Source organism: Bombus vancouverensis, chromosome 5 (assembly GCF_051014615.1).
Source record: "Bombus vancouverensis nearcticus chromosome 5, iyBomVanc1_principal, whole genome shotgun sequence".
NCBI classification, from domain to species: Eukaryota; Metazoa; Arthropoda; class Insecta; order Hymenoptera; family Apidae; genus Bombus; species Bombus vancouverensis.
The window spans coordinates 2,943,927-2,971,690 of NC_134915.1; the positions used below are offsets into that span (position 1 = coordinate 2,943,927).

A 27,764-nucleotide genomic window follows, 5' to 3' on the forward strand; every position below is an offset into this window, starting at 1 on the left:
ATCCAAACGAATCTTCCGAGCATCCCAATATACATATTATTTAAACACCCTATTACTCCATAATGTTCATGTAAATATCCTTTGCTGTTTTAAACTGTCGAGAACCCTATCTGTCCCCCGTTCTCCAAAGATAGTGTTCTTTTTCTCCACCATTTTTCGTTTGACACAATCTCGTTTCGCACCCGGCTCAATCGTCCAGTTTTATCGTGCTGGGCCATTTTTCGCCTTCCGTGACCCTCCGAAAAGTTCATTCGCATTTACATCTCACATTTTTTACTGTGGTCCGGATTTTTTAAACATCCAAACGAATCTTCCGAACTTCCCAATATACATATTATTTAAACACCCTATTACTTCATAATATACATATAAGTATCCTTTGCTGTTTTCAACTATTGAGACCCCCATCTTTTCTCATTTCTCGAAAGATTTTTTTCTTTTTCTCTACCATTTTTCCTTTGACTCAATCTCGTTTCGCACCCGGCTTAATCGTCCAGTTTTATCGTGCTGGGTCATTTTTTGCCTTCTGTGTCCCTCCGAAAAGTTCATTCGCATTTACATTTCAACTTTTCTTCGGGTGACCGGATTTTTTTATCATCCAAACGAATCTTCCGAGCTTCCCATTATACAAATTATTCAAACTTCCCATTACATCATAATAAAAATATATAAGTATCCTCTGGTGTTTCAAACTATTGAGACCCCCATCTTTTCTCATTTCCCCAAAGATACAGTTTCTTTTCTCCGCCATTTTTCTTTTGACTCAATCTCGTTTCGCACCCGGCTTAATCGTCCAGTTTTAACGTTCTGGATCATTTGTCGCCTTTTGTGTCCCTTTTTCTGGAACGATCTAGAATTATTTCTATAACTTGTTATATAAGCGTGCTGGATTTGTACTGTCTGTGGTTGCTACTTCGTGAACACTTCAGCGTATTCAAGTGTATATGTATTCCTGTCAACTATTGAATCTTACGGCTTTTTCTAATGTAGAAATCTCGCGGAAGGTTCTATTTGCAGGTGTCACGTGCCGAATTGGTCGGTTGCAAATTAATGCGCTAGCGATCGTGTCGCAATTTAATTTGTTTATTTGTCGTTCTTTTCCTTTTCCCAGCTGGCAATGTCATAGAAATGTTTATGTCAGGAGGAAAGTTAGGATTAAAAAGAGAGGCTTCGTCGCGAAATCCTTACCCGAGCTGAATCGACTCGTCGGTAGAGCTGTCAGCCAACGGCTGTGGTCTTTTGGGCTAAGAATTACGCACACGGAGCTCGTATGGCCATCGTGGCCGAAGTAAAAATTGTGTTAACGAATGAAACGCAGTACGATGCAATATCACTAAAATATCGTAAATCATTGCTGTTATATATTACATAGGTATCCAATAATTCTACGGCGCATAAAATTGAGAAACATTATGAATGTCAGAACCTTGATTACAATATCGGAAATCAAATTCCATAATTTATCTGTTCATTTTCATATGTTTATATTTCGCATGAAGATAAATTAATATTCTGTAACAAAAATGGGTAAAGATATGTTTTTAAATATATACATGATTTTTTATAGAATGTTTAAGAGAATGTGTTGCTGGTTCAAAGGCAAATAATTTCTATATGGAAATCAGTGTTCTAAATGTAATACTTGTTTCTAAGATATTTTAGAAATATTCCTGACTATTTAATATAGTTTCTCTATAAGCGTCACAAGTTCATAATATTTTCTTACTAGTTTTGGTTTATTATTACATATTTATTATATATTTATGTCTATGCATGAGCGTAATAATTAATTAGAAAGATAACTTTGATAAAGATATTTATCTTAAGAAATTTCGAGTTTTGAATTTAATAATTGAAAAGAAACAGTTATTTCTATCCGCTACAATATTTTAAAAAGTTACAATACTATTTATTCGAAATGATTTATATGTTACATTAATAAATTATAAATGAGAGAATATGTTAATACATCTCTATATGTCAAATGAAAAAATTAATTTGAGATTTGTCACAATATCAATTTTAAAATTCAAGTTTGCATTTTCAGGAGAATAAAAAATGAAGCGAAATAAAAAAGCTTAGAACTCGAATATTTTAAGTAAATCGCCGGAATTCGTAAAAAGTACGTGTGACCCTTCGAAAAGCTATTTGTCCAGCTTCACGAAATACAACTCTTGAAAGTGTTTATCCCCTCGCTTTTATCAGCTATTTTCACGGACTTGCAAATCTCTGTGTTTCTTCTTTTAACATAGATTCAATTTGAGGTAAAGAATGCTTCAACCATGTTGTTTCGAAATTTCCATTTGCTTCGACAAGCGCTGCCGCATATCTTGTTCCTTTCATGCTATCGTAATTGTTTTCCCTGAACATTTGAAGCTGCAAAAATTTAATTCATATAGAAGATAAAAAATATTTAAGATATGCAAACATGATACTAATAGTTTCTTACGTCTTGTAAATCCTGTTCAGTCGTTAAGCCATTCATCATGGACAGCACGAAAGATTTCAATACCTTATAAGATCCTAGAAACCTAAATCGGGAAAGTCATTTTGCCATTACGCTTCCGTTTTCGTACACTGAACTTTTTGCAACAAAAATCGGAAGTACCTTTGCGCAATTTCTTGCCAATTTGCTCGAACGAACCGAAATGCGACTTGAGCCGCGGCTGGGTTTTGTGAAAATGCATTCAAAATTACCGACATTTCGTCCTCCTCGAATCGTTCCTCGTGAAGTATATCATTGAGAATACTGTTATCAAAGGAAAACGTGACTAGTATTACGTACATAAGGATACAAACTAAAAAATTAGAAAATGTTCAAATATATACAGCCTTGAGTACTTCTGATACCTCTTCAAATACTTTAAATACTTTTAATACAATGAACATAAATATTTTGACTCATTTTCACTTATATACAATTTCCCAAAAATATTCGAGTGCCATGATATCATATATACTTTCTGTTTTTCAAATTTATAAATAATAGGGTACAAATTAAAGGATACATAAGAAACACAAGGATGCAAATTAAAGAACTATAAAATGTTCAAATATATACAGCTTTAAGTACTTCAAATACTTCTAATACAGTACTCATAAATATTTTCACTCATTTTCACTTATACACAATTTCCTAAAAATATTCGAGTGCCGTGATATCATATATATTTTTTGTTTGTTAAATTTGTAAAAGTCATAAGTCTCAATTACGTTCCAATTGATGTTACAAAGATGACAGATGTTATTATTATTTCCTGCACCGATAGATTCTAATTTATGCACGTATGTAGGTATATGTTTTTGACGTGAAAGTTTCAAAATACCATTCTTATAGTCATTCGTTATTAAGGATTATAATCAAAGATAAAATTACGATTCTGTGAATAGTCACTTACAATTGTAAAATCCAAGGAGTTTGGAAGCAAGCGAATGACGATAACAAACGTTTCTTTTCCTCCTCATCTTCGGTCGATTTTATCCGTTCCATAAAGTAGTTCCATTCCCTTCGTGTACCATAACGCGCGATAGTGCAATAAAACGTGTCACGAATGTAGGAAGGAACTCTGTAACAATTTCCATTCTGTTAAATCCTTGAAAAATTGATATACAAAGAAATTAGCAAGAAATACGAGACAAAGAAATATTAGTATAGCGAATATGTAATAGTATAATTACATGCGCATATAATTATGTGCGACAGAAGGACGTACGAATACGAACCTAGGGATTATTTATGTATACACACTTTTCTGCACACATTTATATTAACTGCGATTTGTGTTTTAGAATAATTTGATGAGTTTTTAGCGATACTATAGGGGTTGATGGTTTATTTGTTGTAACGTTTCGCTTTCTTCATGTTTTATGATCGATACCGTTTAGGAAGGATATGGCATAATGGTACGACGCATATGTTACATAGTAAAAATTGATCTGCATTAAATTTCATTTGAATGAAATTAGAGAAGATGATTAAGAGTTTTTGAATTTCATAGAAACAAAACTGTGTCTTTGTCCGGGATCTTATACAATCTTCTTTAATAATACGACTGACAATTTCGCAAATTTCTATCGGCTCGATAAACGTCCTGAAATCCGTGAATCAACACCGATTGTCACACAGCGAAATCGCGGTTATCGACATTTCTGACACGTTGCTCGCTGAATTATCCTACTATGCGTATATATCGTGGCAGCGATTCTAAGCTAAATACGATCGCAGCGAAACACAAGATCGCTGTTACATTACGAATATTCGTAAACTGTCTGTTGTTCTGTGTATTTTCGACTGTCGTTTTCTTTTCCTTTTTATCGTGCGTTAACGTTTCACGCACCTGAGCCTTATCATAATTTCTAGAATGGTAAAACTCTCATCAAAATGCTCCCACAGGTTCGTGAGATTAGCCGAAAAATATATTCTAGCGAATTTGTATATTTGCATGAAGCATAATCAGTAATTGCAAGATTTCATGAATTATATTGCAAAAGTGACTCATTTTTTCATCTCATATGTACAGTACAATTAAAACATTCAAAATATGAAAACAGGAACGTTCAAATTATATTCATAACAGAGTTCACTGAAACTTACATTTCGCGAATACTATTGACTGCCTCGGAAACGTTTCTCGACCAGTCTAGACACTGCGAATGGTCGAAGGCGCATGCAAGTTTTACAGCAGTCATTGTCAGTGCTGATCCTTCTTCCAACTTCGACCCTACTTCGCTGTACAACGGCGATACGAATCTTGCTATGAATTCCTAAAATTTAACTTTATTAACTTCAACTTTATCGTTTTCTAAAAACTGTCTAATTATAAATATTATGCTACCAGAGCGGTGACGAATCGTTCAGCTCGAAATATAATTCAAAAGCTTGAATTACACATAATAGGTATTTTGCTTAAAATTGTAATTTTTGTAACGTGTCAACATTGTTACTCGCCTGGAAATCAGTAAAGACCGGAGTCTCGTACAGAAGCCTGTTTAATTTGAACATGTGTCGCATAAATGCACCCCAAGGAAGGTAATGTCTTTCCTTCATTTGCATATATTTAATGAATTCAAAGGCGGTGTCATATTTCATCAAGCCTATTTCAGCCAAACTAAAAACGTCGTCTACGAGCGATGCTCTGGTTTCTGGCGGAAACAGCTCGTGATTCTCCGTGAGTGCCAATTTTAACAGCATCCAATTCGTTTCGTCGTAGTGCACGCGATAGAAACCTTGAAAAATGTAATGGTACAATTATTTCCATTAATTTACGAAGCAAAGTGTCTGGCAAATTCACAGCGTGACGAGGAAAAGAAGATTATTTTACGTGTAAAAATACAAGAAAAAATTCGATAATTGCACAGAAGGTAGAAACGATTCTATTTCTGCAAGCTAAGATCTTAGACGTGCCGAAGGTTCGGCAATTATCGAAAGCTCGCGATAAGCTGAGATCTAAGCTAAGCTTGAGTTTCAAAAATCACACTTTCTTATTTTATATTTTTTATAAATGAATCTTGTACCATTTATCCGATCGAAATGACGCGGTATAGCTCGGCTCATATTTGTTTATTTAATAAGTAACAGTTAAGTACGTATATCCATAAGCAAGTATAACTCAACTTATACCACGTTTGGTCTCGTTTTCAGCAGAAGGATCTCACGTGAAAGATTAATTTAGAAAGAGTGAAAAATAAAAAATATTTATATCTGACATTGGATCATATGTTCGTGTCAATTGTCGCATATTTACCGCAGATTGACAGTATGATATTCGTAAAAATGAAAAGAACAAATAGAACAGACAACAATTGCAGAATATATATCTGAAAGTATAAAAATTATAATGAAAACAAGTTACTACGAATCTTTTCTTATTATTTCATACTTGAATATTAATAGTTTTATCAGAGTATTCAATAAAATATAATAGATATATATCATAGTTAAATTTGCCACATACCAGTCTTATTTACGTTGAAAAGAACCCAAGATTCATTGGAACCAATGCCATCCAGCGTAATTTTAGGTTCAGGTGGGAACCAGATCGTAGCAGGTGACGACCAATTACTATTATTGTTGGCGTAACTCAGTGAGATATGCCAAAATTTGGAGATACTTTCGAATGGACGATCGAGCGCAAATTGTTCCTAAAAGAATTATTTAATTCCTAATACTTTCTCATGCCTGATCAGAACTACTTCGTTAAAACAGCAAATCTAATAGATTTAGAATATTAGCAACAAAATCTCTGCCTTCATACGATGTATAATATCGTATTCAACGTTACAATTTTGTGGCGTATTGCATTATCTATTATCTATCATTGGTGAACAAAAATTTCTAAAATTAGCGCTAGAATAATTCCATTTCATTTAATTTCATTTGACGCGATAGTTAATTCATTTAATCGAATAGCAGTTGATTTTATATTAATAATCTGATACAAGATTTCGTGTTTTCTGACATGAGAATTACACGGCAATCTCGTTCACGGATTTCGTTTACTTTATGATATTCGGTGGCTCGTCCTTCATTCTACTCTTACGTCTAAACTTGAGTAAATTTTTTTTAAATTATCTCCTTATTTACAGCATAAACCGTTCAAAGTTGTATAATCATAGGATTTAATACAAAATTTGCAATGTTATTTGCTACGGTATACCTGATAAATAGTGGCGGATTCCTCTTCGTAATTTCTTACGACTGTTATAAATGGATATCCACCTTGAGAAATCCAAGAATTCATCGTGTCTTGCAACGAAACTCCGGACGGAAGTTCCATTGCTTCTTCCGCCAGAATATTCATGAAATCGGTTATATCCGTGTTGTTATGCTTCCTGATCAAATAACAAAACGTCGTTTATTACGTTGAAGATTCTATTAGTCGACCTGTTAGAGAGGAAGGACGAGTTAACTCGTCGCGAAAGATTATCAGTGTCCTGCGTATCATATCCGTATCTGGCAGAATCAATTATTATCTGATGATCTACTGTCTTAGCAAACCTTCGCTTTTCAACGCATCGTTCCATTTACATCAAAATCGCGTTGTATTTTATTTACATTCGCTAGAGTGAAAATCGATTCGATTAAAATTAACGTCTTTTCTAGCAATTTTTAATTCTGTAGTTCTCGATCTCGACTGTAGTTTGTTTTTCAATGTATCGATGTCTGCGCACCACGAAAACCAGCTGTGCTTTGTTTACAATTGCTGGAGTAAAAATCACTGCAATTAAACGATTTGTAACTTCTTCGAAAAATTCGCAATTTTGGAAAAACCGACCCAGTTCAGAAGATCAGAGAACGAGCAATAAAATTATCATCGCTTACATTGCTTCCGCTGAAATCTCGTAGAACTACTCGATAGTATCTTGATTATCCATATTTACTAGCAATAAAGACGTAATTATTAAATTATGCAGGAATTTGAGCGAAGAAAAACGCGAATGAAAAAGAGGAAATACATATGTAAATGAAAAACCGGATAATCACGAGGAAGATGATTAATCGCAATTAGCTTCAATTCGATACAGCCGTCAATCCTTAATAAATCGCTATTAATCAAAACGATCCATCCATCGATCCATTGCAGGCATAAAACATTTCCTCGCCAATAATATACCCACCACCTGGTTATCAGTTTCTTGTAGCCGTTCCTAAAGTCGGTATCGCCTATCGCGCCATGCAACATGCGTATCAGACATGCACCTACAAGAAGCAACGAAAAATGCAGAGGCATTAGATCTACCCGCTCGCGATATCCTGCAACCTAAAGCTGCGTCCTCACTAAAGCAACAAACACCAATCTTCCGTTGATGTTTCTACGTTCGTGTTTTCCTCTTACAATTTCCCCAACGAGCTATCTACTCCTGTTTCGCTCAACTCGGAACACTTTCTTTCGCGGTTTCCCTTTCCTTTCATTTTCTCTTTCAGTTCTCGTCTAATTTCTTCATCGCTGTCTTTCTCGCGTTTCTGCCAGCAGCACGCGTTAATACCACAAAATGAGAAGGTAGTTTCTGTATAGCTAAGGCTGTCAGCAAGTAAAGTCAATTATCACCATGTGTAACAGTAATTGCTGAGAGAAGCGACAGACTCAGAACCTCTGAGTGTCAGTCGGCCCTCTCTGTCAATGTTCCGCGTTTCTTGAACTTGTTGGTTGTACAATGTTCCTCCATATTCCTCCGCGTTTCTGTTGCCGGTGACAAAAGTTGCTGCTCGTTGTTCGTCTCCGTTTGGAGTGACAAAGATGAACGAAAGATAAGAAACACGTGCGCAACGCGTGCAGATGGAGCGAATGTCTCTTGAAAGTGTATAGTTTTCGCTACTTGCTGCTACTTGTCGTTACTTGGAACGTGTAACAAGAACAGGCAACGGAAAGTTCCTCGTTGTTGCTTCAGCGAAGACGCAGCTTAAGACTAACATCGAGCCGGTTTACCTTTCGCGTGCTCGTAGTTAAGAGATTGCCACAGATGATAATTGGCATTTTCATGGAAAGGTCTTGAAACGCTATAGCCATCGATCTCCATCACGTGCAGCTGGACATCGGTGATGAAAGAGTCGCTCAAGTCCAATGACGAGTCTATCTGAAAATGGAATTCTATTACAACGGTTTGCCAAGGTGTTTGTCGAGGATGCGAAATTAGTCGCTTGCCTGTTGAACGATCACGTGTTGCATGTAAAGTAGCAGACTCTCGAAGATCCACGCATCCGTTCGATTCACATTCATAAATTCATCGAGCCATTGCTGTCCCACTAGGTTGATCAGGACCTTCAGAGCGTCGGCTTTCGTGACATGTGGCGATTTCTTGCTGGTGTAGAACAACGACTGCCTTGAACATTTAAGCGCCCTTCGATTACATTGGTGGTGAAAAATGCTCGATAAAAATGTAGGCTAATTATTAAATAATGGCGAAATAAGGGATTCTGTGCGGTGTATTATCGCAGACACAAAGACAAATATTAGGTCATCCCATAAGTTCGTGCCGTTTTTCGAGCGGTTATATATGTTATTTTTTTTAAAACACCCATGAATCGTTGTCTTAGGTATTTTCAGAACATTTGACATCTCTTGAACTGTCAAACTTCGTGATTTTTCAACAAGATCCCGAATTTTATCTTCGTCTGTCTGAGGAGGACGCCCGGAACGTTCCTCGTCTTCTAAACAGAAATTCCCAACTCTAAAACGTCGGAACCACTTCCTACAGGTGCGAGATGAAAGCGCATTTTCTCCGTAAACAGCACATATGTTTTTCGTGGCAATTGTTACAGAACTTCCTTTCCGAAATTCGTATAACACGAGATGTCGAAAATGGATACGCGTTTCACTCATGATTTTTTACTGTTAGAAGTCACTGTGTTCGCTATATTACGATCTTATACCCACGAAAATCTGCTCTAGCCTGTTTTCGATCAGCTAAGCTCAAGTGCATTGGTCCCTTATCGCCGTATGTTTATAAATCGACACATGAAATGTATACATAATATACTTATGGGAACTTATGGGATGACCTAATAATTGACATCTATCAGCTATCTAATAAATAGAGATAATTAAGAAATCCAATAAGACTTTTAACGAGACTTCTTAATTTCCGATGGAAGAATAAGAGAAGGAGGATGATGTGATAGAAAGAGGAACAAGCATATCGCGTCACTTTGATAAAAAAGTTAACAAACGCTAAAACGGTTTTATAGCTGAGAAACGAAGTTAGAAGAAAACAGAGGATTAAAGCATTTAAAACAACTTTCTACTAAATAAATAGATAAATAGCTTTTATTTATTGCATCACGTAGGTACAATCTCCAAAGATTTGGCCAAAGGTAGCCCGAAAGATTTACCTACTGTTTGAACTATCAAACGGATTGTAAATTAGCATTGGTTGTTTAAACAAAAAATTATTGTATCGCGCCCCTGCTTCAAAATTGACGTAATTGAAAGTGTGCAAAGGACTATATCTTTGATAATATCACTTCGTTCATTGAACTGAGTAAATGGAATTTTTTCTTTTTTTTTTATTCATTTTTGAAATTACAATGAATTCTCGCGTTGGGAATTTTCAGTAATTTTTCTGGCGTGGCGCAGTGACATGGCTGTTTGTTTATAATAAGTTAATACTTATTATAGATAAGTATAATTTATAAGTATTATAAGTAAGTGAATATGCTTAATTTGGATAACTAAATGAATCTAGCGTTTAGGTCTAGCGGGTAGTGTAAATGGAATTGATTAAACTATATTTACGAGTACGTTCTCGTCATTTGCAAGTTATTACCTTGGAAAAGTCTTAAAAATCTTCCTCACAATAAAATAAAAAAATAAAATACGATCTTTCGAGTGACTTTTGCCATACTATTCCTGAAATTTTGCGATTATGTTTAATATAGATGTACACAGTATTTCCGTAGTTACTATTATTACTAAACGAAGTTAAATAAATAACTTTGCAAAAGCACGCTATTGTATTATTATAAAAATCACATTGATAGTCTTCTAAATGAAAAACAAAGGTTCTAATTATATGAGTAATAGAGCTAATACGCTGATATTACGTATATGTGCGAGCTGATTATAGTTATAAATCGTAGGAGATGTAAGGAACGTTTGTCTTGTAGAAGAACAATAATAGCTCTTACTTCAGCGCAATTAATCCAGGATTTCCCATGTTCTCGTCGATCCCTGGAGGCAAGCTTACTACATCCAATTTAGGATAGGGGTAGGACGTCAAAAACACGTCGATCAAGTTAACGACAACTGAGTTGAGTTTGTCGAACAGGTAAATCTCCTCTGAGCTTCTGTTCGATTCACACCAGAACGTTGCAACTACTTCGGTGTCGCCTACGAACGTCGTGTTCATGGCTTCGATATGGCCCATTACGAAAGCCAAATTGTGCGGAGAAATAGGCAGAGAATCGTCGAAAGTGTCGACCACCATCGAATTGTCCGAGCTTAAAACGGGAATAACAATTTATCTTATTTCTATTTTTAAGGGAGACTTTGAAAAACGAGATCGATCGACTCTGTGACGAATATCTTAATTTCTGATAAACCAGAAACTGTAGGATTTTTATGATTTATTATTTTATTATTTGAAGGTCGGTGAATGCATAGAATACACAAAAATAAATCAAATATCCGAAGTATAGTGTTTGTTATATTTAATTAATAGGTAAATTTCTGTCCAGGTTCCATTTTTTAGAAAAGCTTAGAAAAATAGCTTTTAGAAAAATAGCGGAGTGTTCACGAACATTTGTCCATGTAAAAGGCTCCACTTTTTAAATTATATCCATGAAGTTATGACTTTGCATAAATATCCGCACTCTGCTGATAAATGGTAAAAAATTTCATACGTAAAGGTAGTTCTTTAAATTAACAAAAAAAAATTGAAACTGAATGACGTTCAACTGTATAGGAAAAATTCCAATATTGATCAAATATCGAAAATTCTATTTTAAACTACGTATCTCACGTAAAGTGTATTTTCTGCCATGTTTTCGTGTCAATTATCGCACGTTTTACTATAAACTGAAAGTGTATAAATTAAAAATGAAAAGAACGAGAAAGACAGACAAAAATCGCACGATATATATCTGACAGCATAGAAGTTCTAATTAAAACAAGTTGCTACATTTCATACTTGAATATTAATAATCTTATCAGAGTATTCAATAAAATATAATAAATAGAGTAGAGTTTATTTTCTGAAATCGATCGATAACATTTCTATCGTGCAACTACAATTATAAATTATAAATGTATTACATAAAGAAAGCTTCTTTATCGAACTTTTTCACATATGAAATCAGATTTCTGTTTTTAATTTAACTATGTCATCAGGCAAGATCGATTTCATTTACGAGTTTTCATGCGAAAAGACATGACGTGAATTACTTACGTATCCCTTAAACTCCTGAGGGGCATGTTTGAGAGCACTGTCATTTCTTTGGGACGTGCCACGGATACGGAAATAACCGACTTATTCACCGTATCGTCGAAAACCGGGAACAGACATCGAGCACCGGATTCCTTCAATTTCGTTCCCATTAGCCATCTAATATGAAAATAGGAAAATATTGCAAAACTTTTACAAAAATTTGTCTCGTAAATCTATTAAAATCCTGCAAATGTTAAATCGTGGAAGAAGCAAGGGAACATGACATAACAGATATCTAAAGAATTACGTTTCGTTAACTATTTTTTTAATTATTTTTCAAGTACCAATCGAAAATAAATGACGTACGTAACACTTACTTTCCTTCGCCAGATGAATTGTAACTTCCAATGAAAAATATATGTTCATCGATTAACAGGTCATATTCGATTTCCAACAGATAAATTCCTTGCTGTATTCGACTTCCTAAATAAATTGTGTGAACTTCCTTATCCGCGTCTATATCGTACTGTGTGATCTGTATTTGCGAAGATGCGTTTCCGGGAGATACAGCAGGTGGCACAGATTCCAACTGTATAATTTCATCTACGTTTGAGTCGTCAATTTTGTCAGTGTCAGAAACCAAAGCGTAATTTGACAATGTAACGTTGGCTTCTTCGTCGGAGGACCTGTTCTCCGATGAGTTTGTAACATTTTCGTCGTATACCAGTGTCTCGTTTTCGCTCAGGCTTATCACAACGTCATTTTCTATAGAACACATAGTACGTGAAACTGTAAGTGGATGACACGGTTGGACATTATTTATTCATTTATAAAATAACGTTATTGAATTAATTGTTTTTAATATATTAAAACGCTCATCGTAGGACCTTAGGATAGTTTAAACAAAATAATCAGCACTGCAATGCGGGCAAATATTGCACAATAAATTCCATATTTCAAAAGCTTCGAACTATTTCTAAATTTAGAAAGAAACAACGTGTTACTTAAATGGTAATTTAAAAACATTTCTGTCGAATTTGAATATTCTTTTTCCACGTTCTTCTGGTAAAAAGAAAAATGTAAATAATTCAAGTGCTGCAAATGCTCGTGAAACGTAAAAGCGAAATACCTGTAATTAACTATAATGATAATGTACAAATTGCGAAACAAATTGTTCCGTTATTCAATTGCGATACAACGACCAGTTTGTAAACGTGGAAAATTCATTCACAGTATTTTTATAAACGTAAAGATTGTTAAAGTTAGTAACGTTACCAGAAGTTGTATCGTTCCCTCGATTAACGTTATTAATTACGTCGGTGGTTCCCCTTCTTCGTCTTTTCCTTAACGGCTTCTTGTTTTCCTCCAGATCCAGCAAAGACAGCTTATAGCTAGTCACCGTAATGTTCTTCACATTTAGCGAAAGTTTATTTAAACTTATCGTGTCGTTTACTTGAAAATCGATGTATACGTGGCCTATCAATCTCGATGGGCCGTTCATGTCGATAATCGGCGTTAATTCGAGGCGATACTTCAAGGGACGAATGAAAGGTGAAATACTTTCGTCAACATCGTCTGTATCCTCGATGCCATCGTTCTGCAAGTCTAGAATCTCGTATGGCTAAGAGAAGGAAATTTTGTGACTTTAAAAATTAAATTGAAAGTTTCGATCAACTGCTGATATGGAGATTTTGGTCAATAGATATTTAATTATCGTTGCAGATTATGATTAGGTCGTACTAAATTTAGTATGTCACACTAGTGATAGTTATTGAAAGGTTATATTAAATATTTCTATAGATTTGAGATTAGTCGTTAGAAAATATTATTAATCTTGTGTTTAATTTTACAAGTCGATTTTTCCAGCTGTCGTTCCCAACTTGATTGATTATAAGAAAATCGATGTTTCGAAAGAATCTATGTTACAAAATTATACTAATCGTAGAATATTTATTATAGTATTCCGGATACAGTATTTTCAAGATACTAAATAAGTAAATTGTTTCGCGATCTTGTTATTTTTCCTTATATTTACCGTTATAAACTATTTCTTCGATTACGTTACATCTTAAATATGATGTATTGTATACATATATATATATAAATAAAAACGTGATCTGAGGATCATTAAAGGCACGTAAATTCCTGAGTAGGCAGAAAAATATTAACTGTACCGATCTAATGAAATGGTTTCGTTGCAATAAAAACGAGAATAATAACGATTTTATACAATTTTATCGGAAACAACGAAAATACTAATAAAACAGATGCTTTCTCGTGCCAAAATATTCGTAAGATTCGTAACATTCGGAAAAGCTTCGACGGTTCCAAGTAGAAAAAGAATGTTACGTTAGAAGAATTGTGACCTACATACTCCATTGGACTCCATAAATATTTAAAGAAAGTACCAATTGATCTTAACCCCTTGCCGTGCCATTTAGCTCGACGAAACTCGAACACAGTCTCGTGGCGTACTGATAAAAACTAACATTCAATTACGATCGTTATATTACGATCACTAGATTCAATTAGAATCAAATACACCATAAACACTTATTATCAGGTCTGTGAGTATGAAACCGGAATTTGCCTATAGATGGCCCTAGCTGATAATGTAGTTGTCACTAAACTGCGTCATTGATGCCAAAAGTCTTTGTTGACATCTCACAAACATTTTCGACTCAGAACAATACAAGCTTCATACAACAGCATAGTTTGTAATAGCGTTGAACATGTCAAATTTTGTGCCTGGAAACTATGATTGATTTTCTATTACCATTTGAAGAAAACTGCCGCAGAACCGCATCGAATGCTCGTCGAAGCTTACGGTGAGCATGCTCTTGGTAAATCACAGTACTTTGAGTGGTTTAAAAAATTCAGAAGTGGCAATTTTGACGCGAGGAACGAAGAACGTGGAAGACCACCGAAAAAGTTTCGAGACAGCGAATTGCAAGCATCGTTGGACGAGGATGACGCTCAAACGCAACAACAACTCGCTGATCGATTAAACGTGACACGAGAAGCCGTCTCCGTACGTTTGAAAGCCATGGGAAAGATCCAGATGGTGGGAAAATGGTTTCCACACGAACCGAATGAAAGACAGCAGGAAAACCGAAAAACCACTTGCGAAATGCTGCTCGCCAGATACAAAAGAAAATCATTTCTCCACCGAATTGTGACTGGCGATGAAAAGTGGATATATTTTGAGAATCCTGAGCGTAAAAGATCATGGGTAGCTCCAGGCCAACCACCGACATCGACTACAAGACCAAATCGCTATGGACGGAAGACAATGCTCTGTGTTTGGTGGGATCAGAAGGTTGTGATCTATTACAAGCTGTTAAAACCTGGCGAAACCGTTAATACCGAGCGCTACCGACAACAAATGATCGACTTGAATCAAGCTTTGCGTGAAGAACGACCAGAATATCAAAAAAGGCGACACAAAGTAATTTGCACGTGATAATGCACCATCGCATACAGCAAAACCGGTGAAGGAAATGATCGAAGCGTTCGGTTGGGAAATACTTTCACACGCGGCTTACTCACCAGACTTGGCTCCGTCCGATTACTATTTATTTGCATCGATGGGACACGCACTTTCTGACCAGCACTTCGCTTCTTACGAAAATGTACGAAAATGGCTCGATAACTGGTTTGCCTCAAAAGAGCGACAGTTTCTTTGACGTGGCATCCACCGATTGCCAGACAGATGGGAAAAATGTATAGCTAGCGATGGGCAATACTTCGAATAAAATATTTTTAATCATTTTCATACGATAAACGTGTATTTTCTATACAAAAATTCCGGTTTCATATTTACATGCCTGGTATTTGCGACATAGTACCACGCTAGAAAAATTGACTTATATTCTCGATGAGAATTGACTGTAAAATACATCCAAATGGAAAGAAAAGAAAAAAATATATATATATTACGATGTTTATGTTTGGCCCCTGACTGTCTGTTCGCGTTCATTCATGTTCGGGCCAAAATCTTCATCACGAGTCAGACTCGTTAAAGCACGGGAAGGGGTTAATCTGTATTCAAGCGAATGGAATTTCATATCGGGAAAGTGACTGTTTTATTATCTGAAAATTTCATTATCGGAACAGTTTTATTTTGCTGTTTGTTTGGATAAGACAGGCTGTACCCTACATATTGTTAGTTGGTAACTTATCACCGACAGATCCTGCTTCAAAAATCTACTTTGCCCAGAAACGAAATAATGGATTGACTCTATGATTTCCATATTTCATGTACCTAACTGTTACTTACCTTTTTCTTTGGTAAGGAATTGATATACCATCCGAGAAATCCTGCGGCTACGACACCGATAATAAAGACCACGATGATTCCTGCTATCTTTGTATACGATAAGAACCAACCATCGCCTCTTTTATATTCCATGTCATCGTAAGTCATAAATTGCACCGGGCCGCCGCTGAACTGTGGCATGCATTGAGCTACAAGAATCATTTGAAAAATGTGAACTCTTCGAAAGTGTCGAAGCCTCTAAATAAAATAATATTACGATGCAGGTATACGTAGACGCGAATATATGATAATTTCATATGCGATAAATCACTCAATTAAGATGGTAAAATAACTGAATAGACAGAATTTATTGGCATCATTGAAATGTTTGAAATTGGAAAAATCAGGTACAATTTGTAGCCTCAGATTGGACCGTGTGCACGGCCCATGAATGCTGAACAATTCAATTATGTGTTTCTATTATATCGTTGTTACAATCTGAGATTTCCGGGCGTAAGTTATGTCAAGTAGGAATTATATCTCTACGTTTAGCCAGCATCGCAGCTAGGCATATTGTCATAAATTGAAACACACGTGGTATCTACACATCCCCTCAATTTTTTGATCTACTAAATAGCTGGGACCAAATAGTTGGTGATGAATGATTCGCGACAAGAATCAGATCATCCACTACCTGTCCAACTGTTCGCTACTATCGTAAATGCAGCTAATATAGTCTACCAAATTTTAAATGGTTTTCAAATAACAGCTAAAAGACAATCTCGTATCAAATTAGTCTGAAACAAAAGGGACGCTATTTGTCTTTCGTGTACATAAAATTCATTCCTTTGTTCCACGTGTTCTTGGCTACAACGCAATGTTTGACTAATCCTTTGGCGATTTTTGCCAATTTTTTTTTTGTTATTAATAACAATAACTTGAAATATTAATTTAATTATTGTTATTGTTAAAAATAAACAATATCCGTATTATTCGATTCATTGCAAAGACTATAGTTGGAATAGTAAAAAGACATTCACAAAGAATAATTCCTTTTAGACACGACTAACACAGAAGCCCCAAAATTGTATAACAACGATAGTAATAATTTAGTAAATTGTATATATTAATATAGCAACGCGATAAACAAACAGATATTACATTTCTCGATTCCAATTTATGCAAAAAATATCGAAATATTGAATCTAATTATTTCACTATTTTAAATTCCAATTTGTTTGGCTGCAAAATTATTGCATACCACAGGAGGACGCGGAAAATTAAGGATACGTTACTTTTTTACATCTACCATGATATAAAATAAATAAAATCACAGTGATACGTCACTGTACTCGCATTCGTGTCAATTTAATCACAATTAATGATCGCAGTGTGTGCTGATTATCGTATGACAGATTACACATACGCAACTTACGATAAAAACAAATTATCTTATTTCTTTTCCGCTAGCTATACTCTATAAATAGCTTCTCTGAATTAAATATAGTAATTTGTCAGAAATACTTTGTAACTATACCAGCGTCCTCCAAAAGCGAAACATAGATACAAGATCATAAAGAATAATTCTAGAACACTCTGCCAAATGATAAATGATTTAAATAATATAAAACATGATATATATCTCATGCAATATATATATAGATTATCATATATATATTATATATATAGAAATATTATACTTGAAATTTGCATCTGTTGACCTGATGTTACGTGACCGATCAATATTCAGAAATAACAGCGACAGTTCGAGACGACGTAGACGCTGTCATAATCGTGACGAATTCACGTTATCATAACATTCGGAGCGAACGTGACGTGACGTCGCTGCAATTGATTTCTCGCGGTGCACACACGTTCCAGGTAGACCGCTGTATACTCTCGTAAATAGGCTCGAGAAACGATTCCTCAAGGTCCACCATATACGTACTGCACGTTACTGGTGAGCTATTAACTTTACCATTCGCATAATCTTTTTCAAGACCGGCAATACTCGCTTCCTCCTAGTTTTCCATACGACACCAACGATACAAGAAACTTCGCTCGAAGTTACGAATCAGTGCTTCTCAGTTGGAACTTTTTAACGACTATTAGAAATTTTCTTTATTCGTGAGAACTGCAGCACATGTTACGAATAACGTAATTGAGATCTCATTTGCATTTCAAGTACGGATATTAAAGGATAGCGAGATAACATTCAACGACTCTAAGTTACATTTTGAACAAACTTTGCTTTATGTTTGGAAATCCTTTCGTTTTAATACTTCTCATCATCGGTGTTATACATTTTGATCTCTGTGATTATACGAATGTTATACCAGTAAAGTATCCAAAAGATAAATGTCATTATCGAAAAATCCGGTAGCATAGTATAGCAAACAGATCTTACAATTGTGACTCTGCAGAGTTAGCGACAATTGTTTATATCTTAGAATCTGTTCACCTCTCTATCAATTATGATTCACATAGTCGAGTTTAATATCCTGCAGTAATTATCTGACAACTCTGTGCATGCATAGTACATATAAGACATACGTAATAAAACGAAGTAATTAATACTCGATGCGCTCAGTGTTAACATTAATATTTCTATGCAGTGTTTGCAAGTAATGTTTATGCTATACCTGTCTTCATATTTTGATGACGATCAAAATAATTAATACACGCTGTTCTAATATTTGTTTTAGAAGAAATTTAGGAAATTTCAGTATTTTCAAAAAACGTATACTTGAATTGCTTTGATATTATCGACAATGTTTTCATCGACGTGATTTCACCGACACCGAGTATGTTTATTTGCCGATCCGTTGAAACCATCGACAATCGTCCCACCGATATTTGCCGACAATTATTGCACCGGCATGTGCTATCGTTGATTATGCATCTTTATTTATGTTATACATTCATTTCCGTGAAAAGGAAAATTAAGAAAGAAATAAAAAAGAAATGATAAAAGTTGTTACGACGTACTGTTACTGTGTTAATTAACATAAGATAAAAATTCTTATCTACAAAAAAGACCCCGCTCCCGATCTCTAATATAATTTTTAATATGTTGTCAAGGACATCGTATTGATTAATGCGTGGTATCAACAACTTCTTGCGAATATCTCGAAAACTAAGGCCAATTGTACATATATAAGAAATTTGTAAATCATCCTGCTATTTCTTGTTTAATTTCTCTCACGTTTTTCATAATATTTCTCCTACGGTTAGAAGAGATGATGAAGGAAAGAGAGAGTGATTGGTGTCAGCGTCTGTGAGCAAAAAGGAGTTGAAAATACTTAAAACACGCGCACTAATGGGATAACGTTATAGAACTGTTTGTTTCGTTGAAAAATGCAGGAAACTGCTCCGTATAAGATAACAAGGAAGCATTTCACGATCTTACTGTACATTCAAGATGCATTTCAGTTTTCTTTCGCGTGAATATATCATTGCAGAGACTTCTAAGCATTTGTGGAGTCTTTTCTGTTAATGGGCAAATCCTGACAACAACTTTGAAACTAATTGCATCTCCATCCATTTGCAACGAAACGTTTATGTCTCAGAGATATTATTTTCTTTCTTTGCATTTGTTAATTTTAGTGAACTTGAAATTTAGTGAACTTTGAAATTTTAATGAACCTGTCGATGACGCACTCGTGAATCTTGACAAAACGTTTTTAAATCACCATGTTATGACGCGTACGTAAATGTGAAAGGCCGCGCAACAACGAAGATAGAACCGAAGATGTGAAAAGGAAAACTCGGAGCAAAGAGTCTCGAACGGTCACTAATGGAAAACACCGGAGCAGAGTACCGAGTAGTCTGACGACACAGTAGCAAGTACCATTTGGGAAGTAGTCCGCGTACGGATGAATATCAGTCGAAGAATATCACTCTGGTCAAACGCCAGTGTCTTGGAGAACTACAGTGCAGAAGAAAGACGACTTACGGAGCTACGGCAGCTGCAGACGCCCCGGATTGCCATAACACGCAACCACAAAGACTGACTCCGCCAAGAGTGATCTCTGATACTGCCCAAAGTAGAGACTTAATATTACACGTCAGTGTTCCCCGAGCTTCCCCATCGCAGCTGAGAAGGCCACCGTAAGGCTTTCAGTGAGGAAGAATTCCACATTATCACGCATCCTGCTTTTAGAGGCTAGAGGGGATACCTTTCGATGATTTCGAAGTAAAGAAGAATGAAAAATGGTTGCCGGTAGCCTTGAAGTGGGCGGATTTAACTACCCAAGCAGAACCTAATTCTTCTGTTTCATTTACAATACGACCCAGATTCAGTAACTCGAAAACCTCCAATTAATGTTTTTGGTGTTGGTCTATAACACGGCTCAGATTCATTAGGTGGCAAACCTCGTCGAAGATGTCTACTGCGATATTTCATCGTCTTCTCCAATTCGGCTGCCAAAACGACTGGTATAACTCGAATTATTGTGACATGTCCAGATGCATTATGGTAATTCCGTAACTGAAATTTATAACAGCTCGACTTCTACAGGTCGAAGTTTGCCTCTAGAAGTCGAAGTTTTATCGACGCTGCGTGTCAAGATATGAGAGACCAATCGTTCTTTATTGCCACCTTTCCTCCAACGGTTATTATTGTGTCGAGTAACGTAAGACGACAGAAAACGGATCAGACACTTCGATCAGAGTCTTTTTTTTTTTATTATTTAATTTGTATTTTACAATTTGTCCAGCTGGACATTTGATAAATTTCTCTAACTTATTTGCTAAATAACATGTGGATGGATACCTCCAGTGGGATACCATCCTCGAATAGAAACGAATGGATAAATCAGAATCATGTTCATGAAAGCTTCTTATTTCGTCAGTCGAGTACATAGTTGCCATCGCTTTCAACTTACGCATTTATATACATCGAATAAAATGCGGTCTAAGGTAATGTTTAAAATACTAACATTTTTTGAAAGAGTGACTGTAATTTGTCTACGTACAAAGTTTCTTTTTTTGTTTGTTAAACTTCTTTAACTCGAAGATTTTGATAAAATTCCCTATAACTCTATTCCAGCTCTTCCCTTCAGGTTCGACTTACCGACGTTATATATAATGCATATATATAAAATACAAACGAGAACTGGGTAAAACTCTGTGTACTATAATTCAATTAAAATTCGTCAATGTATCGAGTTAGGTTTTTTATTTCGACCGTATTGTGGCAGCCTGTAACACTTACCCAAAAAAAAATATCAATTAAGCGAGCCCTCACGGAAAAATATATTGAGATTATAGAATACAATTATTTCATATAATGCTTTGTTTTCTAGAAAATTAAGTTGGAACATTTTTCAAATGAAGCAATGACATTTTGTAATACGAATTTGGGCTTGCGACCGGTTAGCCAATACATTTTGCGCGTCTTTCGAATTTTATATTTTTTATCATTGATTTTATGCGTTGTTTCCATGTAAGTTTTCAACCTACTCGTAGTCCTTCATATTTAACACAATCAGAATGTGCAACGTCTATGTTTAACTTTATACGCGAACTCGGTATCGGTGAAACCGCGTCGATGAAAACGTAACCTCGATATAAAAGTAACCGTTTATATTTAACCCTTGCTCTTCAAGTATCTACATAGTTACTGCAAATCGTAATCGGAGATCGTCTATATCCGACACAATTTTCAGTGAATTTTCAATGAGTCTTTGAAAAAAATGTAAAGAACTTCACTTAGAGTATCTCCAAACATTCCAAATTCTAAATGGAGATCCTTAACGTTACCTACTAAAAATGTTACTTGCTTGTTCGCGAGAAAGCCATACAATTTTCAAAATTATCTAGACACTTGCACGTCTTTCATACGTCATTGCGTCTATTGAGATATGTATTATTTTATGTACTAGACTAGGTTAGCTGCGTATTAGTGATACTTGTATGTGAATATACTTGTATGTGTGGAAGCATTTGCTGCGCAGCGTCTCGAAAACAAAGAAATGAAAACTGTTCGGTTAACTGTCTGGTATGGAAGAAAGTGCTGAGACACGTGCAAGTATGTATCGATGAATATCTTTGAAATCGTTTATCGAATAAACATATAACTACTCTAATATAAGATCTAGGTGTAAATTTAGTGTTCCTATACCATTATTTCGGCTATTAAGATCCAAAATCCTCAACAGCGTCGTTGATCAGTAATTCGCACTTTGCACTTGACACGAAAAGAAGATCAGAACGCACGATACGTATCATTCGGCAGAGTCTGGTTAGACAGAGCGTTCACTGCCGCTTTAGCATCCGATTTAGGAACCGCAATAGTTTCAAGGATTCCGTTGTTTCTACTTTGTTTCTTTTACTACGCCTCCTTTTTTGACTCAGCTATTCATTAGCATTACAGTCCTGTGCCTGTCTGGTCCTTCTTCATTCACTGTACATTTTTTCCTATTTTTACCTTTTCAAACACAGTATCTTCTCTGATAGAAGTTGCGTCTTCAGAATCATCGTCGCGCTGGCAAACCTCCGCATATGTAGTTTCGCCTCTCCTGGGTCTTTTTCTATCTACTCGTCTGCCTTCCAAAGACGAGATCTCCTTTCTTCTCGATATCCAACTCGCTTCAGTTATTCCCTTATCGGTCTGAGTGCCCGCGTTCGATACTTATCCCCTTTTATCTCTCTTTTGTTCCCCTCCAAACGACAGGGAAATTTGAGTAGCAGCATTCGTAGTGTGTTTGGGCTTCTCAGCTCCTTTGTACAAGCCCTCCCTTTTCACAAATTTCTCCAGCCATTCCTTCGTGCTTTAGAGGTGTTTGATACTTTTCATGTTGAATTTTACGAGAGTTCTTACGGAGGAGTCCTCCAGTTTATCCTTAATCATGTTTGTGTTTATCATTAACACTTGCAGTATCTTTACTGATGCTCTTATATCGCTGGGCCTGAGTGTGAATGATTTTCCCCGTTATCCGAGGACGAGGAAGATCCCTTCATCCTTCTCTCCAATATCCAGCGATCTTCATCCTCTGATTTTTCAAACATGTTGCTCCTTACGACCAGCCTAACAGATTTATGTGTCCTTACTCTCTCGGTGCTAGGAGAAAGTAAGTAGATTTTGGTCGGTGGATTCGTTTTGAGAGTCCACATTCATTTCTCTATCTTCTTGATGATTTTGAGTTTTAGTCGGACTTCGCACCGGTTTAAATGAGCCTCTCTCTATTCTTAAGCTTTTCTTAGGAATTGGAAATATTGAGACATCTTTCAAGCTCCCTTTTCAGTAAAGGACAATCTTCGAGTTATCCCTTGTCTTCTTTTTCCTTCCTTCGACGGTCTACCCCGTCGGCTGGATCCTCCGGTGTCTCTCCCGACGTCCCATCCAGTCATCCCACGATGTAGATAGTTTTAAGCGTCTTTACTCCCACTTTTCACCTTTTATTGCCCACTAGACCAAACTCCATTAGTTGATAAAACTATCCAATCACTAATCGCTTCCCAAGAAATTTTTAAGTCTCAGACTGAGCCTCGTACCGGGAGCAGAGCCAAACGAATACTCCGTTCTAAAAATGCAGATTACCTTGAAATATGTGGAAAAATGACCGGGAGGAAACAATCTTAACCGCAACATGCGCCTCTTGAAATGCTTCAACTTTGACTTAAGGACTTTTCCCATAAAACCTCAAATAACGCAGATATTTAGGTGTTCCCATTTAAACGGTCCAGCCTACATATTGTATATTGCATTATAATATAACATACAGCACGTAATACATAATATATAATATATAAATACATACACAAGCAAGTTTATCGACGAGAAACCTGCAAGTACGTAGTCCATAACAAAGCCCTATAGCAAATGCGTTACGTCGAGCACTTTAGTACGAGATATTAGTGACACGAGATTAATTTGACATGTGGCACTGTAGATTAATATAACCTACGCTACAATACGTCTAAAGTGTTTGATACCCTACGTTTATCGTTTGCATCAAGTTCACTTGTTCACTAAAGTATTGAGCAATTTTAGTTTTCTAAACTGCTGAATGTTCCATATGACCTAGTCCTAATCGTTACGACCAGGCATAAACGCGAGCATAAATCGGACGTTGTAAATTGTACAGCTGCGATTAGCAGTGCTCCTCCCTCTCCCTTCGTTAGTTTCCATAGTTAATCTCGTTAGCGTTGCTAATTGTACGTACCACATACTCGTAAACTTCGATTCGCGGTTCTATGAAATTCTTCGAATCGTTTAACTTGAAGTGTTCTACGCTTGCTTGAACTTTGCGTTGCTTTGTTCGCCACTAATTTTCGTCACCACTATGATTGACCTAATTCGTGTGCTCGCTCAACACGTTGAATCGTTTCAACTAAAGGAAAATAAAAATATACCTATCAACGACGATAGCGCACGCGAAGTGGCCGAAGGTTACTAACAGTAGGATTACGTATGCGAATTGGACGTGTAGTTTTTCACGGCGATATAATACGCTGCAAGATTGTGTGACACGTTATGTCACATGGTGCGTGATCAACGTATAAACAAAACGAAACTGAAAATCTACCTAATCTACGTTCATCTAGTTTATTAAACTATCGTATATCAGTCGTATATTAAGCAGTTCAATAAACAGCAAAAAGGTTGTAAATGGGAAAATTAATCGAAAGGAAAAATTCGCCGAAATTGCTAATAGTCTTTATAATGAAACATAGTATGGGACAGAATCTCTTTATTTAAATCTCTTAGTTTGTTGGCAGGAATTTCTGATATTTGTATCATTAAGCGCTAGTTGGAATTATTGTTTAAATCCAAAATTTTGTTAATATTTTTCAGCGATTTTTTAGTGCGAAGGTGAAATATTAGAAAAATGTAATTGAAACGTAACAGTTACGTTTGTATGTTCATACGTTCGTCCATATGTATCGCTTAGATTCTATCGTCAATTTCAAAGCAATTCGTGCAAATGCTTACAGTTAATCAAACGTGTATGATACATAATCTTCGAGCAAAACGTCCATAAGAATATTGCCATTTGCTTGTCTTTGCTAATTACTACAATTATTGTACCAATGTCTATATTACAGTTTGCTTCAAATTACTATCCTAGACTTTATGCTTTGATAAGAAATACTTTGATGAAGAGATTGAAACCGTAGAGGTGATCGTATCGTGCATTAAAATACTTTGATACTCGATGCAAACTTAAAATCGCAATCACACTTGCGTGCACGTGAAACGTAAATCATCGCATCTGTCACATAATCACCGCAATCGCACGTTTCCTCTTAGAATTATACGCGACTCGTGTTACGCGTAATCCGATTGCTTCCATCGATTCACGACTTCTCCACACACGGATAAACCATTGGGATTTTCATAGAAGAAGAAATGGAAATGTACGCGATCAGCTCCGTGGAAGGAGCGAATTTTTAATGCCAACTACCGCGCACTCACATCGGTTACGCTTCAGAGACACGAACGTCTCTGACAATCAAGCAATTACAATCGTGGAAAATAGCAATGCGGATTCTTACTAATGTTCACGACAACGGGAACGCGTTTAAGCGATCATATCTGAGGAACTCGTGCAATTTTACCTGATATTCGCGGACACCCGTTAGAAAGCTCACAGCAAAGAAACAAAATAATTCTGATATAAGCTGCCATTTAAATACTCGTTATGCGAATTATCTTTGGCTATCTGAAGTACAGAAAGCATGGGATTATTGCAATAGACAAAGAAAAGTTTAGACTTGCTGGTAATTAATAGTTTAGAAATACGCTACGAGTTTTACTAACTTCGTGCTAATTACTTTTTACTATACTGGAAACTATTTACTATACTGGAAACAGTCATCTATTATATCAATGCGATATACAAAATATTCTGATAAAGTAAATTTGGTGTCTTTATATACCGTTTATTTTATATGTAGCAGTAGTTTGAAGAAAAATGTGATGTACGTGTTAGTACGATAACTTCAATGTACGTTTAATGTGGCATTACAAGAACAGGAATTTACGAGGAAATTGATTTACGCGAAAGAGAATGTTTTAATGAAACCATTTAGCGTTGATAGCATTTGGGCTTTCGTATTATATGTTTCAAGAAAATACAACTTTATTCTTTCGAATGTCGTATTGTTTCAATGCAGAAGCTGGACAGGCGTAAAACAATGCAAACAAGCGTTAAATTCATTTGAACATAATATATTACTTTTAAAGCAACTCTGTAAATAACGAGTTTAGCATTCCAACTAAATAGAACTGCACGATAAAATTATATAAAATGTGACGCATTTCTTTCAACAAAAAGTACGAAATATATTTTTCAATTTAGAAGTTCAGGATAGTTGTCGCACAATTTTATAGGCTGTCTGGTATTATTAACGAATTTGTAAAAAGCTATCAGAAACCAATAAATAGGAAACTAGATTGACTCTATTTCCACATGTACTCGAGGGAATATACTTGATACAACTACAATAATTTCAATTAGTTTCGTTGCAAACGAGTGAAATGTTATCTTTCTTTCGAAGTTACTTCCCAAGCATATTGATTTTTATTCGACTAGAAGATTGTCACGCGTTCTTATCGGCTCGTTAACATACACGTTTATCTTCTCCCACCTTCTTTCGACTTTTCCATTCTTCAATTAATTTCAAAGTTTTCCCCTACGTATTACGCGACATCGCACAAATATTATTCAGCGTTCACACATGGATTCTTAACTATCTGCTAATAGAATGTAATGACTACTATCGAGAAACGAATAAATACCAATGAAAAAGTTCCAACGATAGCTGGTTAATGAGCACAAACGAGCACATGAACACGAATTCGTAAGAACAAACTACGGTTCGAGATATATACTGTTTCATGTTCAAAATTATCAATAATTGTTGGAAGAAATTGTTGGCAATATATTTTACACGCGTTTTATCTTTCCTTGTAACTAGACTACAGATGTTTATGTAATTTCATATTTCCACGAACGTAATTAATGAAATGGAATCTAAAGGGAATTTTCTTTCGTCTACTAAGTATCATAGTAAGCGGCATAATTTAAATATCGTATGTATCTCTGCGTATTACATGCATTCTGTAAACTTCTGGAATATAAAATTTCGTAAAAATAGGTGAACATTCGCAATCCACACGTTGTAACGTTCCATCTAGAAATCTCCTACGTGACATATATTTATTCCATGCGTGATTTTATACTTTAAAACGCGAAATAATTCATCCGATATCGCAGACACAATGCTGAATGACGAACATCTCTCGGTTGTGCTAAATCGTTAAAGAATTGAACAAAAACATACGCGTATATTATCGATGGAAAGTAACGACGTGGAAATTGAATCAAACAACGAAAGGCAATCGTCAATCACTTACAACTTCTGCGTCCATAGTCCTGCCAACTGGAAATAGATCCTCGGCTCATGTGAACAGCTTCTGGTTTCTGTGATTTAAAAACTACCGATCGCGTGCGACAGGCAACAGGTAACGAAAAGAAAATTAGCCACGTGGACGAGACAGAGTGGAAGAAAGATCTGTGGCGAAATTTCAATTGTTTGGAAAATGACAAAGTTAAATTTGCTTGCGCGCCTCGTTCGTACAGGTGCAACGCAATTAGTCGTTCTACGTACGATGCAATACGTGAATGCTGGCCAA

At 35.8% G+C, this 27,764-nt stretch overlaps 1 protein-coding gene across 2 annotated transcripts; it reads right to left on the reverse strand.

Moving 5' to 3' along the window:
• Positions 1-1,067: 1,067 nt before the first annotated feature.
• On the reverse strand, positions 1,068-27,764 carry LOC117164207 (thyrotropin-releasing hormone-degrading ectoenzyme). Of its 2 annotated transcripts, none has more exons than XM_033347117.2 (17): positions 27,486-27,764; positions 16,142-16,329; positions 13,138-13,483; positions 12,240-12,627; positions 11,884-12,039; positions 10,625-10,936; positions 8,643-8,820; positions 8,427-8,574; positions 7,618-7,699; positions 6,657-6,831; positions 5,955-6,141; positions 4,949-5,226; positions 4,595-4,764; positions 3,399-3,566; positions 2,609-2,749; positions 2,450-2,531; positions 1,068-2,376 (listed from the first exon to the last, which is right to left on the reverse strand). In XM_033347117.2, exons 1-17 carry the CDS (start codon positions 27,532-27,534, stop codon positions 2,212-2,214), a joined length of 3,213 nt encoding a protein of 1,070 aa, XP_033203008.1. In that variant the 5' UTR covers positions 27,535-27,764; the 3' UTR covers positions 1,068-2,211. The 2 variants fall into 2 exon arrangements, with proteins under 2 accessions (XP_033203008.1, XP_076474746.1); XM_076618631.1 differs by lacking the exon at positions 27,486-27,764 and adding an exon at positions 24,289-24,306.

Bases quoted from the DNA above. Each gene is read 5' to 3' on its own strand.
- LOC117164207 (XM_033347117.2), bottom strand. From the start codon at position 27,534: ATGAGCCGAGGATCTATTTCCAGTTGGCAGGACTATGGACGCAGAAGT. The intron at 10,937-11,883 runs GTAAGTAATTCA...TCCCGTTTTAAG, and splicing joins CTCAGGAGTTTAAGGGATAC to CTCGGACAATTCGATGGTGG. The intron at 8,575-8,642 runs GCAAGCGACTAA...TTCCATTTTCAG, and splicing joins AACACGTGATCGTTCAACAG to ATAGACTCGTCATTGGACTT.